General features: G+C 38.0%; 1 protein-coding gene across 1 annotated transcript; it reads right to left on the reverse strand.

Moving 5' to 3' along the window:
• Window positions 1–8,754: 8,754 nt before the first annotated feature.
• On the reverse strand, window positions 8,755–13,529 carry LOC148850209 (cytochrome P450 81Q32-like). Its single transcript, XM_088942842.1, has 2 exons — window positions 12,372–13,529; window positions 8,755–9,618 (listed from the first exon to the last, which is right to left on the reverse strand). The coding sequence occupies exons 1-2, from the start codon at window positions 13,284–13,286 to the stop codon at window positions 8,995–8,997; spliced, it is 1,539 nt and encodes a 512-aa protein (XP_088798968.1). The 5' UTR covers window positions 13,287–13,529; the 3' UTR covers window positions 8,755–8,994.
• Window positions 13,530–17,413: the final 3,884 nt, after the last annotated feature.

The following is a 17,413-nucleotide window of genomic DNA, read 5'->3' on the forward strand; positions in this document are numbered from 1 at the left end:
ACCATGCTCAAAACTTGAAAAGTAAATTTAACTCATTGCCCTTGGCCAAACCGCGCGGCAACAGTTGTCATTTGTCAAAGAAAAAACAAAACGTGAAGGTTTTGAACGGTGAAAGCTCTTCCAAGTCTCACGATCTCACCCACTTATAAAGTGTTACTATTCTCTTTATAAAAGACAACATCCTTCCTCCTCACACTCACTTCACAGCACTTGCAACCACTAAAAAAAATACATTTTTAAACTAACCCGCACCTCTTCCTCTTCACGTTTCGTTTTCTTCCCGCCCTCTCTTCTCAGTCGTCCCTCTCTCTCTCTCTCTCGTGCACTCTCTCTATTTCTATCTCTCTCATACACAGTCGCACATCAGAAAATCTCTCTCTCTCTCTCTCACAGTTGCACATCCACATTATTTGATTCACAAGCAAATCTCTCACTTTTTGTATTCAATTTCACCTATTAATTTTCTCTCTGTTCTACACCGGACAACACCAATCAATGTATGTAGGGTTTTTTTTTTTATCAATTAATGCTGGTGTTATGAAATCTGGGGTTTTAACTAGGTCAGCAGAATGACTGGGATCAAGGATTTTCAAATTCTTGAGCAACTGTAGAAAGAAACATTTGGAGTAAAAGAAAATCAGTTTCGTTTTTATTAATTAGCATTGATAAACACAAAAATTATATATTCGCATGGGCATACCTTTTCTTCCTTCCAGACTTCTTTGATTTTACTGTATTGCATTTTCAGAGCAACAAGGATATCCAGATGAAAATTAGTTGGTATAAATTCCAAAGAGAATATGTTCCATCGAAGCCATCTTAACTTTCTGGAAATAAGTCCTTATTCCCCATTGATGTCCACTTTATTGAGTTGAAGCAGTCTTAGCCTTTTCATATTTGCAAAGGCTTTTGTTACAAATTTCATTCCCATTGTGTCAGGGTTTTCCAGTATGAGGCCTTCAACAGCTTTTGTTCCCTGAAAGAAAACAAACAACATTGGAGAAGTTAGAGATTCATAGTAAGAAGAGATTCATCTATATATGTATTTTAACTCTTACCGTCTTATTTTCCAAAATGTCACAGACATCTTTATGAGACCACAGTCTACTGCGCTTCTCACAATCTTTTGAAGCTTCTTCAAGGACAATTTCCCTTCCCATGTCTCGGAGTAGATTAAACATTCTTATCTCATTCTTTTCATCGATTGTTATCAGAGATCTATAAACAAGATCACTTATGCCAACGTCATAGGAGAAACCACAACCATCTAATATTTCAATAATTCAATTACATACTTCTTGTTCATCCCAATTAAGAAGAATGCAATGTCAAGGAATATTTCCTTATTTTGACGATCTAATGCGTCAAAGCTTATTCTAAGCTTTTCTTCAATTTCATCAGGCTGGATATTTCTCAACTTCTCCAATGCACTTATCCGTTCAGATGTTCTTTTGTCAATTAGAAAAGAACCGAAAACATCTAGAGCTAACGGAAGTCTTCTTACAAAACTTACGACTACATCTCTTGAGAGTTCCTCGTAACCTTCTTCAGGGCAGTTTTTTCTGAAGGCATGCCAACTAAAGAGTTGCAGAGGTTCATGAGGATCCAACTCTTTCATTGAACATGTTTCATATACTGGAACCAAATTTAGCAAATGCTTGTATCTAGTTGTTATGATGACTTTTCTTCCTTCTCCAAACTACTCATGCTTTCTTGGCTAATGCCTCTAATTGGCTACTTTGATCCACATCAAGAACAATAAGAACATTTTTATTATAGAATTTTTTTTTTCTGTATCACATCGATTCCTCCACGAATATCTCTTACACTTAGGTACTCTTTTATTAGGATATCAGAAAGAAGCTTTTCTTGTAAACGGGCTAGACCATTGATTTGTTCAGATTCTTTTCCAACATTACTTAGAAAGCTGCTGCCATCGAATTCATGACAGAGGCGATTATAGACAGCCTTAGTGATGGTTGTCTTCCTATTCCGGCATACCACATATCCCTACATGGTGGACATCATTTGAGCAGGTACCTAACATTGAGATAATTTCTTTTACTCTGAAATCCATTCCAACTGGATAGACAACAACATTCAAAGGCTTTTTGCTCATCCTGGTCAGAACATTTTCAACAATCCTCTGGATAAACTTTTATTGATCTTTGCATTTATGTTAATTTCCAATGTAACAAAAATGGAAGAATAAACACAAATGGGAATAGGCATTAAAGAATAAACACAAATTTATGCATATATAACATTCTTACCAAGGAAGTTAATTTAATTAACAATTTTTAAAAAAAAAATGTTTTTCCAAAGCCATTGGGGAATGGTTGGGGAAGATCTCTTTGGATTGATTAAAGATTTTTCAAGAGTGGAAGTTTTGTAAAGGAGATAAATTGCAAAGACAGGACTTGAGAGAGTGGGAACAGAAACTGGAGGGAGAAAAGAGGCTGGGTGAGGTTCGAATGATTCTGAACCGGAGAGAGGAGAAGGCAAATGAAAAAGATAGGATTCTTAAGCAGAGAGAGAAGGAACTCGAAGATGCTGAAAAGAAGATTGAGATTACTAATGTAACTCTAAAAAAGAAAGAAGATGATATAAATGTCAGACTAGCAAACCTAGCTGTAAAGGAGGAGGCATGTTTCTGTTCTTGTTGAGATACTCCCGTATCTATAAATTCTTGTTAATCCATACCTGATGGAGCGCGATCCGGCTGGTCTTAGCTGTCCGCTGCCTTGCTTCCGAACGGGGTAGCAGGGGACCTGAAACGGAAGAGATGGGAAAGCTCCGGGGGGAACCCGGTGTAGAGGCTCCGAAGCTCAAGTTAGAATCCTTCAAAAGCAAGGTAATACCAGATAGCGCTAGTTTGCATACCTCCGTTGTCGGGGGGCAGGGGTCTCTTATAGTCACTTCGTGTACTCGTCCCGAGGCCCTTGTCAGGTCGGGTATGATTACCCTTGTGCTTGTCAACTCGGCCGTCGTCCCTTCTGCTGAGACAGAACTGTCACTGCCTAACCGTCTAACTGGAGATGGCGGCGTCAGTGGCCGTTTAGAGTGTTGTTACCAAACGTCAGATCCCAAGTCAGTCAGGCGTGGCGCCCTCGGGCACGGACTTCCTTAGTGTCAGGCATGGTACGACTTGTTTGGCTTTGGTGCCCAGAAGATGATGCGAAGTGCTGAGCGAGGCGGTCTTGAGCTCGGAGGTATCCCGAACTGTTACAAGGTGGGTCAGTTCGGCGAAGTGTATCCCGAGCTGTTACAAGGTGGGTCAGTTCGGCAAAGTGTATCCCGGGCTGTTACAAGGTGGGTCAGTTCGAAGTGTATCCCGAGCTGTTACAAGGGTCAGTTCGGCGAAGTATATCCCGAGCTGTTACAAGGTGGGTCAGTTCGGCAAAGTGTGTCCCCTTATTCCCACCTAGGCTTGGCCCCTTTTGCCGAGCTGTCGTTTCTGCCACGTGTCACATAATAAAGAGGTCGGGCCAAATCTTCCTTCATCAATACCCATGCATCCGATACTTTTCTTTTGTTTCTTTTGGTGCAGGAAGTTGATACTGTCAAAATGAACCTGGAGATGAAAGAAAGAGAGGAGTGCACAAGCACTCCAAAGGGGAAGAGGAGTGCTTGTACACAATTGTGGTTCTTTGGCTACATGGTCCAAATTCTGGGAAAAAGAAATCAATTGGTATTGAAGATATCTGTCTAATTCCAAATGGAGATACATCCAACACTGGACTCTTTTGTGAAGATTTCAAAAGAGAAACTTGAGGTGGGTAAACATAGTGAAGTTCATTTCTCAACTATTAAAAGCAAGTCAAGCATTGTAACAAGTCAAGAAGATCTGTTGGTAAACCACCATATAATTATTCTCAGGTAAGTTGATCACAATATGTAGAAAGAAAGATACAGGCATATAGCTACTTCACTATTGTCATTTGTGAGAAAAATGCAGAATAAAATCGCATATTCTGCTGTCCAGGTGGTTCTGGAATAAGGCTGTTTTGTGTTGAGTATCCCATGGTTGTAGTAATGATATTTGATGCTTGTATGCTTATGCAGGAGGCTGGGAGTTCCAAGTTATCTGGTTGTGAAACACAGACACTTAAAGGCTTCTTTCTTCTCTAAATACCATTATTGAGATACTAATACATGTGGTAATTTCTAACTTTTTGTTAAGGTAGGGAGGATCAGCAATTACCAGGAAAGGATCATAGAAGATATGAACTTGGGTGGCAAAAGTTTCCTTGCAAATGATATTGAAGAAACCAATGGTTATGATTCCATATTGATTGAAATTTTGGAAAAGGATTTATCATCATCAACTGTTGTGGATTTCAGATATAGACAAACTTCTATCTTGGCTCAAGCATTCATTTTCCCAAGCTTGTCATCAGAGTTGTACACAAGGGGGGTCATTATTGTGGATAACCAAGAGAAGCTTGGAAAGATATATGATTTTCTTTGTGATTCTGCTCAAATGGTCATGTCTTCAAGAGGAAGGTGTGTATTCTATCTTTAGCATTTTTGCTATTGAATTACAAATTTAGATCATTAAATAAGAGAAACTCCTCTTTCATTTTCCTTTTCATCATTTCTTTTTGTCTACCATTTCTAGATTTCTACTTCATTCCTTCCCTGTTTTGTACTTTCATAATTCATTTCACACTTATTGTTGATTTGGGCTCATCATGTGTGACAATCATCGAATTTCTTGTCAAGAAGAGATTTTAGCAGTTTTTCAACTCTCACCCTTTTTTCTTTTGTAATGTAAATTCCATTCACCTTGCTTTTGTTACTTTAAGAAGGGCATTCCATTATATAGTGAAACCTACTCAATCTGGGGTACCTTCTTTGAGTATTAAAATTGGCTTTTAAAATGATTAGTTTGTTAGGATCTCTTTCATATCAAAACAAAAAATTAGAAAGATCCTTTGTTTATTGTTGGTTTTGATCAACATAGGAGTTCAACGGTATTCTAAAGTCCTAGAGTTGTTTGAATTTTGACACAGGTCCCATGAACACCTAGAGGTGTAAAACTGGGCCCCCACAAAGTGCAGGCTGTGCCATGCTGACCCGCGGGCCGTCTCGGGCTGTGTCGCGCTCCCCTGGGATAACTTGGGGGATCAGCCCAGTATGGCCCACGGCCCAATCCCATGTGGGTCCATGCCATGCCATGGGCCGGGCTGGGCCTTGGATCGGGCCAAAGCTATTTATTTAAAAAAATTGAAAAAAACTTAAAATTTTAATTTTATATGAATTTTGATGTACACAATTGCTTATATATACAATAATTAAATAAATCAGTATAATAAAATTGAAAACAATTGTTTATTTTATTAATATTATATATATATATATATGGGCCATGTTGGGCTGTACTATGGGCTATGGGCGGCATGACCTAGTGGGTCGTGCCGGTCCAACTTGGCTCGCAGACCTAAAACCCTAGCCCCAGCATGACCCACACAAATGTGTCGGGCCTGGCCAGTCCAAATTCGTGTTGGGCCACAGGCGGGTCAGCTTGATTTACTCCTCTATGCCCTTGTAATATTTGTTGGGATTTGCTTCTCAGAGAGTGCTCCTAACACCAACCTTATAGCCACTTCCCACCTTGTATTGGGAACATCTCCCCATGAATAATAAATGCAAGTACGAGAGATGTTCCGATGTTTGACCAAGGCATGTTCCCTGGGAATAATAAATCCAGTTTGAATATGATCCATTTACAACCCTATTGCCCGCATTATGTATGGGCTTGATGCAAATCTGAGATAGGCTTAACTTAGAAGAAAATTGTTTCTTAAGCCTAGAAATTTATAGGTCTAGTTGGGTTTAGCTAAGTTATAAATGATCAACCTTAAGTAGGAGTTTTATAACATTTCTATTTGGGTCATTATTTGTTTTATTGTTTTAATTAATTTTTATATAGAATTCAAATGGTTTATTTTATTACTTTTAATATTTTTTTTACTTTTTACTATTAATTTTAGATATTTTTAAATATCATTCAAATGCATTTTAATTTTTAATTTATGAACTACTAGTTTTTATAAATTTCTTAATTTTTAATAGTTTCTTGACAAAAACTTGCTAAACTTTAATATTTTTATGAACTTTAATAATTTTTTTTTTATAAATTTTAGTTATTAGGTTTTAAATTACACTTTTCTATAACTATTTATGATATTTATATTAACTAATTTTTAAATTGTTATTTGTTTGAGGGTTGGGTTGGGCTGATGTAGCCTAACCTTTGGGCCTAGGTCGGAAAAAGAGTAAATGAATTTTAAGCAATTTAATGGAGTAATTGAGATGAGAGAATTAATGGAGTATTTATTGGAGGAGGGAGAGAGAGAGAGAGAGAGTTAATAGATGATCAAATGAGTTAATGAGGAAGAGGAGAGATGAAAGTCCAAAAAAGTCTTAAAGACTTAAAGTTGCTTGGTTACTTGAATAATTTTATTCAATTTTAAAAAATAGAATTCAAAAAACCATAAAATAGATACATGATAGGGGAGAAAGGAGAACCATGCTGACATGGCATGGCACACCTTGAGCGTACGCACATGTGTGTGTATAATTGAGTTACATGTGGGTCATAAAATTTAAGTCCAAATACCATAGATGATGTATTGTTATTGCACACGTGCGATTTTGCTCTAGTAATATATAATACTTATACTTCTCTTGATTTATGTGCAAAGTGTAAAAATTTAGGTATATTATCTAAAACTCACCATGATGATTACACATTTCTTTTATATTCACCATGATTTTTAGAAACCGCCAAAAATCCCTCTGTTAGTGAGTTCTGTTGTCTAAAATTCACTTTCTGTAGGGATTTTCATTACATGACCAAAATACCTATGAATGGCTAATCAAGTTCATTATAGATTTTTTTTTTAAAATAAAATTACCCTTAACCTCGGCCTGAGCCCACACTCGGCCCACAAATTTTATGGTGAATCCTAAGCCTAATACTTCAAGTCTGGCCTAGGCCTAAGCCTAGCTTTTATAAAATAAAATACTTAAATGCTTAAGTGAACAACTTATGTTAAAGGTAATTGATGAGGCCCCATATTTACGGCCTTGGTCTGTGCCACAACAGGCCCAAGAATGAACCAAAGAGCTCCTTGGTGATCTGAATTGGCCTGACCACTGATCCGAATAATTGGAACCATCTCTGTGTGTATGGCACAACTGGATAAGGACATTGCATTTATTGCCTTTAATTTACCTTGGATATCAACCAAGGCTCTCTGACCTGCCTTTGCCTTCTAGGTTTTCACCTTATGTTTGGATCAAAGTTCAAAGTATCGACACGTATTGGCCTGTATAGGTCAATACGTATCGTTCCAAGATCCCTCTGATACACCCACAGGTCTGACCAGTTCAGGGGGTAGAGGAGACCTAAACTGCCCCCGTACTGGCGTATCGGGCATATTGATATTTTGAACCTTGGTTTGGACCGAGCTCCAGCCTGAAGAACCCAATAGATCAGTATTTCTTATTTGGTTACTTTGTTCATCATCATTAGGAGTCCAATATAAAAATCCATATTGAATATGGGTCAAATTCAGATTAGTTCTGTTATTGAATTGTATTAATAATCGAATTCAAAATAACCATAAATTTATATCATTTCTTTTATTATTTACACATATGTGTATGCATGTAGATATGCTAGTCAGACTCAAATCCTAGACTGAATAAGGTTATAACTGCATATGATTTCATTATCTATACTACTTATAAAAATGTGAATGAGTCTTATTTTTTGGAATTTTCATTGGACAGAATTTACCCCTTCATCTTGAGCTATCATAAGGGCAAATTTATATTTTAATAAAAAAGCATTAATTGAGATAATAAACCAAATGAACAACATTTATGAAAAGAAAGTTTAAGACCCCATCTATACTACTATTAAAAGTGTGAATGGGAGTATGGAATTTTTTGTTTGACTAAAATACCCCAACTTTTTTTTTATTTTTAATTTGGTCCCCCTCTCATTGTAAGGATGGAAATGTAATTTGAACAACTATCATTTTTCTCATCCAAATCCTTCTCATTAACTCTTATATTTAAGGTACATAATAACTACCAATAATATTCATTGAATCCTTTTCTTGATTAGAATACCCCTATTTTTAAATTTATTCTCTCCAATTATGAGAGCATAAAATGTAATTTGAACCACTACATTTTTTTTTTCTTTCAATTTCCTCTCACTAAGTTTATATTTAGAGTATTAACTCTTATATTAATTGACCATATTTAAAAAAATAAATGTGCCAAAGAATGATGATAGAAATAAAATACAAATTTAAAATCAACACGAAACGGAGCTGTTTTCCTATCTAGTAGCAAGTCAATAATTCAACCTTTTAGGTTAAATGTGTAAACCCTTGATATCATAATTCAATAATAATAAAAATTAATTAAAAAGAATGAAATCAAATTAAAATATAAAAAGTACAAAAAATAATTGTAGAAAACATTTGGACACATCTCTAATATTATATATTTATCATGTTAAATAAAAATAAACAAGAATAAAATTGTAAAAAAATTTGAAAATATATTCTTATTATCATCATCATAAAAAGTTATTACATGCTGCTTTGCATACACTCACTAATATATATTAAACATATCTATGTTTCAAAGTATAAATCTGATCGATTTTTTTTTCCATAAAAAAAAAAATCTGATCGGTTTTGGCAAACTAGTCACGAGAATCTAAAATATTCAAACGGCCTTGGACTTTTTGACTCCATTGACACTCATACATCAAGTATCGGCATTATATAATGAAGTCCAGCTTCTATCAACCATAAATCGTCTGGCTCCCTCTGAAGTATGGTTCATCTCGGGTTTATCAAGTAATTCACAAATAATAACGAAAAATCTAGAAGTAACATAACAAGAAATTACATCTGAACGCCCATAAAATTCAATTATAAGGGGAAAGCGATGAGAAGGGTTTCAACGTTGAGATAGAAGGTTCATCATCTTTGGGCGTGGCTTACACTTTGCTTTCAAGGCCTGGGCTTTGGGCAGGGTGAGTCCCCCATCTCCTTCGGTCATGTCCACAAGGTCGTCACCAACCCTCTCCCACTCGAAGCACTGAATAAGTGAGCCCAAAGCTAGCCCAACCACGCGCTCAGCCAACCCCTCCCCGGGACAACCTCTCCTTCCCGATCCAAACGGCATTAGCTTGAACCCATCTCTTCGCCCTTCAAGCCCTTCAAATCTCTCTGGTTTGAATTTTCCGGGTTCCTCCCATATTTTAGGGTCGTTGTGTATGGCCCACAAGTTCACTAGCAGCATGGTGCCACGTGGGATGTCGAAACCTCCTATAACACAGTCCTCTGATGACTCATGGGGTACAAGCAGGGGGCCCGCTGGATACATCCGAAGTGTTTCGTTGATGATACAGCGGAGATAGGGGAGCTTGGATAGATCGGATTCATCGAGCAATCGGCCTTGTCCAACATGATTGTCTACCTCGTCCTGGGCCTTCTTGAGGACGTCTGGATTGTTGAGCAAGAGTGACATTGCCCATTCCATAGTTCCTGCAGATGTGTCGGTTCCAGCTGATAGCAATGCCTGTAAGGAGAAATATTAGGATTTTCTGGACAGGCTTATCTAATCAATCAACTTCATTATGCCAATTAACTTTGCTGGTAAGGTCTTCCGCTGGTTGTAATAGAGACTTGAGATCTAATGCCACCTTACGCCAAGGTTGGGGATGGGCTATCGCTGTTGTGTAGTCGCATGGAGCAAAAAAAAAAAAAAATCAATTACACCAGGGTTGGGGATGGGTTATCGCTGTTGTCTAGTCGCATGGAGCCAAAAATAAATAAATAAATAATTTTATCAGATGAATGCATTTGATAGTATATTAAAGGGGGATGTCTTTAAAGTGAATTATTATTTTTTTGTTGACTTCTGGAAATAAATGAAAACCATTTGGATTGAAAATAATTTTATTCTTAAAACAAAAGCGTAGAAAACGTTTTCTGGTTGTATGTATTTTTATTTCTTAAACTGAAACAAAAAATAGCTTTTCATGCTTAATTTAGAACACGGTTTTGTTTTAATTTTGCTTTTTTCTGATATGGCAATTTCAATAACAAAATAGAGCAAAAAACAAAAATTTTCCTGTGAGACGGATAAACATAATAAATAGAATATTTAAATATGAAAAATTCATATCCATTTATTGGCTGCAAATGAGCTCTAAGCCTATGGTCCAGTACGATTCATCCGGGTCGAAGCCGCTAAGAGAAGAAAATGTCAAAACAATGAAACTAGGCATGCTAAAGAATGAAAATTCTTTTTGTACATCCTACAATTTTCCGTTTTCTATATTTTAGCTGAGTTTTACTCTTTACTTTCATTTTGTTGTATTTTCTGTATTATCTGTAATTTTAATTTATAATTTCTATATTTCTTGTACTTTATCAATTTTAAATTTGAATTTTCTCCTCACATAATAAGCCCCACACTAACTGTGCACTAGAAACATCTTTCCATAAATGATAATATCAAGTACGGGATATGTTCTGATCTTCATGAAAAAAAAGTTGTAAATGTGTCTTTATCCCAAATTAAAATCCTGAAATCTTAAAGTTGGGAGTGGTGGGTCCTTTTCCAAAATTAAAGTTGGGATGGGGTCTAAGTGTTACCATGCGCAAAGTATGAAATCTGTAATTAATAATAAGTGTTAGGGAAAATTCTTCATCAGTATCTTGTAGTTTGGCCCGAGTGATAATTTGGTCTTCTAACTTTAAAATATGATAATCTAATACCTAAATTTTTGAAATATGACAATTTAATACTTACGGACAGTCAGTCATGTATATCATAATGAATTTATGTGTGATTTAATATTTTAAAAATGTTAAAATTATCCTTGAAAATAAAACACATTGTTCATCATCTTCTTCCTCAATAAAATGAAATAGAGCCTAATCTCTTTGTCACAAACACCACAAACATTTGTCATCGTCCTGCAAATATGTGTGATCTCATGTGGTGTCCACTATTAGTAATGCAAACTAGGTGAAGAATACTGGTAGGGGTATAAATGGATTGAATTTGAATTGGATCAGACAATATTTGAATTCGAATATAATCAGAAAATTTGATTCGATATCCGATATTGAAAATTAATACTCGAATTCGAATTTGATTAAATATTCAAATATTCGATTTGATTCAAATTCGATTAATTAATTATTTTAGATAATTAATAAATATATAAAATAAATATTTTATTGATATAAATATTATAAATTATTTATACAATTTAATTGTTATATATAAATTATATAAAAATATTTTATATTATATAAGAATTAAATAATTGGTCGAATTCGAATATTTTTTTAATCGAATCAGGACATATCCGAATTCAAATCTGATAAACTATTCAGTATGAGTAGGATATCCAAATTCGATTCGATTATGTCGAATATCGAATTTGAATTTGGATTTTCGAATACCATTGATACCATAAATACTACAAATATGTGTGATGTAAGAGGCAAGTCTGCAATGCCCCCACCCCTAGAGGTACAAATCATGCATTTTGGCATGACACAATTTTGAGTCAGTCCAACTGGGCACATTGGATTGTGGGCTGTGCTAGGCACGACATGATCATATGGACCATATTGGGCCTAGGGTTTCAAGTCCATGGGCCGACACGACATGGTATGACCGAGTGGGTTGTGCCACCCGTGACTTAGCATGGCCCTATATATAATAATTATATATATATATATATATATATATAAATTTATATATTTTATTATTTTTTCAAAATAAAAAAAAATACATGGCTTGATCTGGTCTACAAGCTGGCCTGACCAAGGCTCGACGGTGGATCAGCCCATCTCATGGTACGACACATGGGCATAGCACAACACGGGCCTGTGAGGGCTCGGGCCATGGGTCATGCCAGGCCGTGCTCGGCCCGATTACACCTTATTGCTTTGTGTGTGTGACGTTTGAGATGACGTAAATGTGTGGTAATTTATTAATTATTAATTATTCTTAATAAATACTAAATAACGATAAAAGGAAAAGGTTAGAAAAAACAAAATAAAATAACGAAATCTGGATTCGGCAAATAAGTACGGGAGATGTTCACAATGCAAACACTCACATGCACATCCACCGTGCATTGAGAACATTTTCCGTACGGGAGCAGATCCCGCTTCGATAGGGTTCTGCTGCTCGCCACGCCGTGTTCGCCCGTGATTGACTTCGTGGCGAGCACCGGAGTACCAGATCTCCAGTTCGAGTGAGTGAGTGAGTGGGGTGGGACTTGGGAGGGAGGAAAAGAAAACTACCAGAACCAGGCCTTTGATGATCTTGTCAGTGTAGTATTCGGGCTCTGCTTTTTGGAGGGACAACAGAACGTCGATCATCGTCTGTCTTTCGCCAGAGTCAGAAGCAGAGTTCGAAGAGGAAGAGTCATCCGTCTTCATCCTCCTATGCTCTTCGATTAATTCCTGAATAAATTCGTCCCTCTTTTGTTGCAGCCTCATCATCCTCTTTTTCAATCCGTTGAGTCCAATCCAGCTTAAAGCCGGCAAGTAATCTCCGATATGCGATGCACCAGCTAGATACAACGTCTCCGTCACTAAATCTTGGAAATGTTTTGCTTTATCTAACTCCCCCACGTTCTCTCCGTAATATCGCTTTCCGGCGATCATCATCATCATCACATTGAGCGTCAACTCAAAAAACGTCGACTTCATATCCACCACCTTGGAACCAGATGAAGCAAGCCGTCGGATCATTGATCGAATCTCGTTGGTGCGGGATCGGGAAAACATCTGAAGACGAGTGGTGGACAAGATCTCGATGGTACTGATGCGCCTGAGATTGCGCCAGTGGTTGCCATACGGGGACCAGACGATGCTTGAATAGTTGTAACCAATGTATTTCCCAGCAAAGAGGCGAGGACGGTTGGCAAAGAGGATGTCGTTGGTGGTGAAGCATTCCTCGGCAGCGGAAGGGGAAGAGACGAGGAGGACAGGGCGGGAGCCCAATCTGAGGAACGAAATCGGGCCATATTTGTTTGAAATATGAGCTAGAGTTCGGTAGAGTGGCTTCTTGAATAATAGGTAGAGATGCCCGATTATGGGTAAGGTGAGAGGGCTCGGAGGGAGTTTACGTTTCTTACCGAATTGAAATTTGGAGAATAAAAGGAAGCCTAAGAAGAACAACACAAAGTAATATAGATACAGCAACACATCCATATCTAATAATTTTGTGAAACTTGGAATTTGATGTGCTTTCTTTACCCTTTACGCTATGCTGGTGCCTGGTGCTGGTATTATATAATAAAATAAAGTATATATATGCATTAGTGGGTTGTGGCCGGGGAAGCCTTTGTATAAACGCATTACACAATCCGCCCACTAACAAAACACAAAATTAGTGCATGATATTATTGACCACCTGTCCCACAAGTGTTCTTCTCAGTCTACGGTCGTTTTGACAGCATATGCGAATTGAGTCGATCGGCTTTAAAGGCAATTTCCAGCAGGTTTCATCTAATCCAAATGTCCAATCCAAAAATCTTTCAATTTTGATTTTTAGAGGAAAAAGATTATGACCATTGTCTTTGGTATCAAAATAGAATTAAGCCCAAAATACAGAATATTAATCTGCAATTTACCCATGACTGTTATTGCGGACTCGTTGTTCAACGAGTGTGATTACGGACTCTTGACTTACCCCTACCTTCTAGAAATAGAGAAGACGACCGTCCAACGTTGAAAGGTCGGACTTGGACCATATTACTTTTCCTTTTTCCAACCCACCCACTCTCTGACATTGACCACCCGGTGGGCCTCGGCCAAACAAAGAGAGAGATGTAGATAAACAAGTGATCCGATTTGAAGATTATTCCAGATTGGAGGTTTGGTCCGCAATTACCGGGTCCAACATTCTTCTTTGGTTCACGGGCCGGGGCTATACACAACGGATCACGGATCTCTTCAAATAAAAAAATCTTAAATTGGTGTACAAACACAAAGAACACTTGGAGATAGGGCTGCAAGTCGGACCAGATTAGGCTGGGTTGAGCCCAACCCTAGCCCAATTTTAAAATTTAAACCCTCAATCCTAACCCTAACTCAATTCGACATTCAATCTGATTTATCCTAACCCTAACTAAATTCCTTCAATCTTAACCCAATTCCTACGAAACTTCTAAATCTCATATCTTAACTCAACTTTCATTGCATATATTAATACTATGTTTTATTAGTATTTATTTGTTGATGCTTTTATTGGTTCTTTAAGTACAAAATTCAAAGAAAAAAATGTTTGAAATGATTATAGTTTATTATGAGTTATAGCTTATAATAGATCTTTTATGAGTAGTAAGCTATGAGTGGCAAACAACAAGGAGGAGATAAAGAATAAAATATTCAGAAAACATAAAAAAATGTTATTAAGGTTTTGGTATTTCCAATTAAATTAAGTGAAGTGATTACCTTAAAAGAAATAAATGATAGCATGTAACAAGGGCTATACAACTATTATGCATATAAACAAATCAATGTATGATATCATATATAACATATATTTATATATGATATATACTATATAATTGGATTCATGTTGGGTTGGATTATCCGAGAGATCAACTCTAATCCAACTTGAAGTAAAGTCAAATTCATAAATTTCAACCCCAACCCGATAATCAACCCAACCCATTCCAACTTTTTAAGGTTGGATTCAAGCCAACCCAACCCAAATTGCAGCCTTACTTAGAGTTGGAGCAAGGCATTTTAGCTGCACAGAGGGATATTTCTCGTATCCCATCACTTACGCAAGGGAGAACGGACAGTCCATCCCCTATACCCACTTAGAAAATTGATTCCGCACTGGCACCTATTAGTGTCAATTGACCACCATGCATGGGCGTAAGCAAGGGAAAAAAATAGATAAAGTGATAACTACTGCACCTATTAGTGTCAATTGACGACCATGCATGGACCTAAGTGATGATGGTAGATTTGGCCCTCCAGTGAAATTGTGACATGTGGCACCTCGCGACAACTAGGAAAACACCCAGCCAACAAACTTACGAAGTTGGTGACCCACCCGGGCACCAGTTTGGCCGGCCTGGTGCGACCTGCGTGCGGCCTGACGCGCGCCTGCGCAACCTGTGCGAACTGCGCACGGCCTACGCGACCTGCGTGCGGCGTGTGGCCTGCACGACCTGGCCGACCTGGACCAGCCTAGCGCATGATCCGATCAAGGCGCCCATCGACGAACCTGGCCTAGACACTGACCCGCCAACTGACACAGGCGCCAGCTTGATGACCTGGTCTAGACACTGACCCGCCGACTGACACAGGCGCCAGCTTGACGACCTGGCCTAGACACTGACCTGCCGACTGACACAGACGCCGACTTGACGACCTGGCCTAGATAATGACCCGCCGACTGACGCAGGCACCCCTCTGACAACCCGGCCCATGCGTCAACCTGGCCGCCTGACAGGTGTTTGATGCCTTGAGATGTTCGAGGTGGAACTAGGGTCTTGGGTGGCTTGGTTCAACTGATGTTGACGACCTCCCGAGGTCGCATGAGAATATACGCATCCACCCCAAAGGCAGATGATTATCATCATATTGTTCCTACAAGCCCTGAGGCTTCCGAGGCAAGGTTGAAAGTATCATTACGTATCTACCCGTATCAACCGATATGTATCATTCTAGGACCCTTTCGATACGCCCCTATAATGGGTGTATCGGGGGTCTGACTGGTTCAGGGGATGGAGGGATCCTAAACCAGCTCCCTTGAACCAGTTTTGAAAAAAAAAAAAAAACAAGTATCAAAATTCCTGATACGCCCCTACCGACATATCGAGCATATCAATATTTTTAACCTTGTCCTGAGATGACATGGCATTAGGAGGTTGGGTGTGTTGGTTTCACCCATGATCACAATCCTTATCAACAGACCCACCATAAATTGCCACCAGCTTAGAGGTGAACAAGACGATGGATGCCCCATTGTATATCTCCATGAAGCTAAAAAAGAAAAATGGTATAATCACTTAAATCTCCCTAGGGTTTTCTAAAATGGCCTTAAACCTCCCCTCAATTTTGACATGCTCTTAAACCTCCCTTGATTGGGAATAAAAGGACTTCTAAACCCCTTCTGTTAGTTTATTATTAAAATCCAATAGCAACAACTGTCATATTATGAATTTAAACATATTATAATGTCAATTTTACCCTTACGTAAAATCATCAAATGTTTGATGACTGAAATATCCTTAAATCTTAAAAAAAAAGGAAAAAAAGAAAAACATTCAACTTCTATTTACCCACAAAAACATGGTTATCTCTATTACCCATATATAAGTAGAATGATCGAACACCCTAATTTTGCTTTTTCAATATTATTCCTGCAAATGCCTGTTTGCCCTAGGGTTGTTCATGGGTCGGGTTGGGTCGGTTTACTGTAGTTTTTCCAACTGACCCGATTTGGTCGGGTTACCTGACATAGAAACCGAAACCGACCCAATGCTAAGCAAAACCGACTTAGTCAGTTTGAGTCGGGTTGGGTCGGTTTTGGTTTTAAGTTCATCCCTATGATAAAATCTTGCTAATTTTAAAAACAGTCATAAATTGAACATCATTTCAGCCATCTCCTATGATAAAATTTAAATAAAAAGTTAATCACAAAAGTTATTCATTAATCATCATTCACTAATCCAAAGTTTCTTGCAACCATTCAAAAACTAAGTGGCCTAATGGGCTTTGGAACTCCATGTTTGAATTAGGAACTAAGTCGGTTCAGTTCGGGTCGGTTCAGTTTTCACACAAGAAAACCGAAACCGACCTGAATCATCGGTTTAATAATTTGCACAACCCAAAACTGACCCGTGATGATGAAAACCCGATTGACTCGGGTTGGGTCGGTTCGGGTTGGTCTGGTTGGGCCTTCTTATGAACAGCCCTAATTTGCCCCATTCTCATATATTATTTTATTTCTATTAATTATCTACCAATATATAAAAATTAGAAATTACTCCTTTCTAGTTCCAATTATAAAAAATAGAAATTACCCCCTACAAATGCCTGTATATCTCCCTGGCGTTGGGAAACCTCCCAATTAAATACCTCGGCTTCCCTCTCACTAGTACCAGACTTTCCCACTCAGACCCTGTGCCTCTGATTAAAAGGGTGAACCATTGGAAAAGCTCGTCCCTGTCATATGCTAGTCGTGTGGAGCTTATTCGGTTAGTACTTGTCTGTTTGGCGCTTTTTTTGGTGTAGCCTGGCAGCCATCCCGCAAAGTGTGCTCAATGTCTCAGTATGTACGAAGTTCCTTTGACCGGGAGCGAACTCAAAAGGCA

Source organism: Nelumbo lutea, chromosome 5 (assembly GCF_056320005.1).
Source record: "Nelumbo lutea isolate HS-2025 chromosome 5, American lotus-T2T, whole genome shotgun sequence".
Classification (NCBI taxonomy): Eukaryota; Viridiplantae; Streptophyta; class Magnoliopsida; order Proteales; family Nelumbonaceae; genus Nelumbo; species Nelumbo lutea.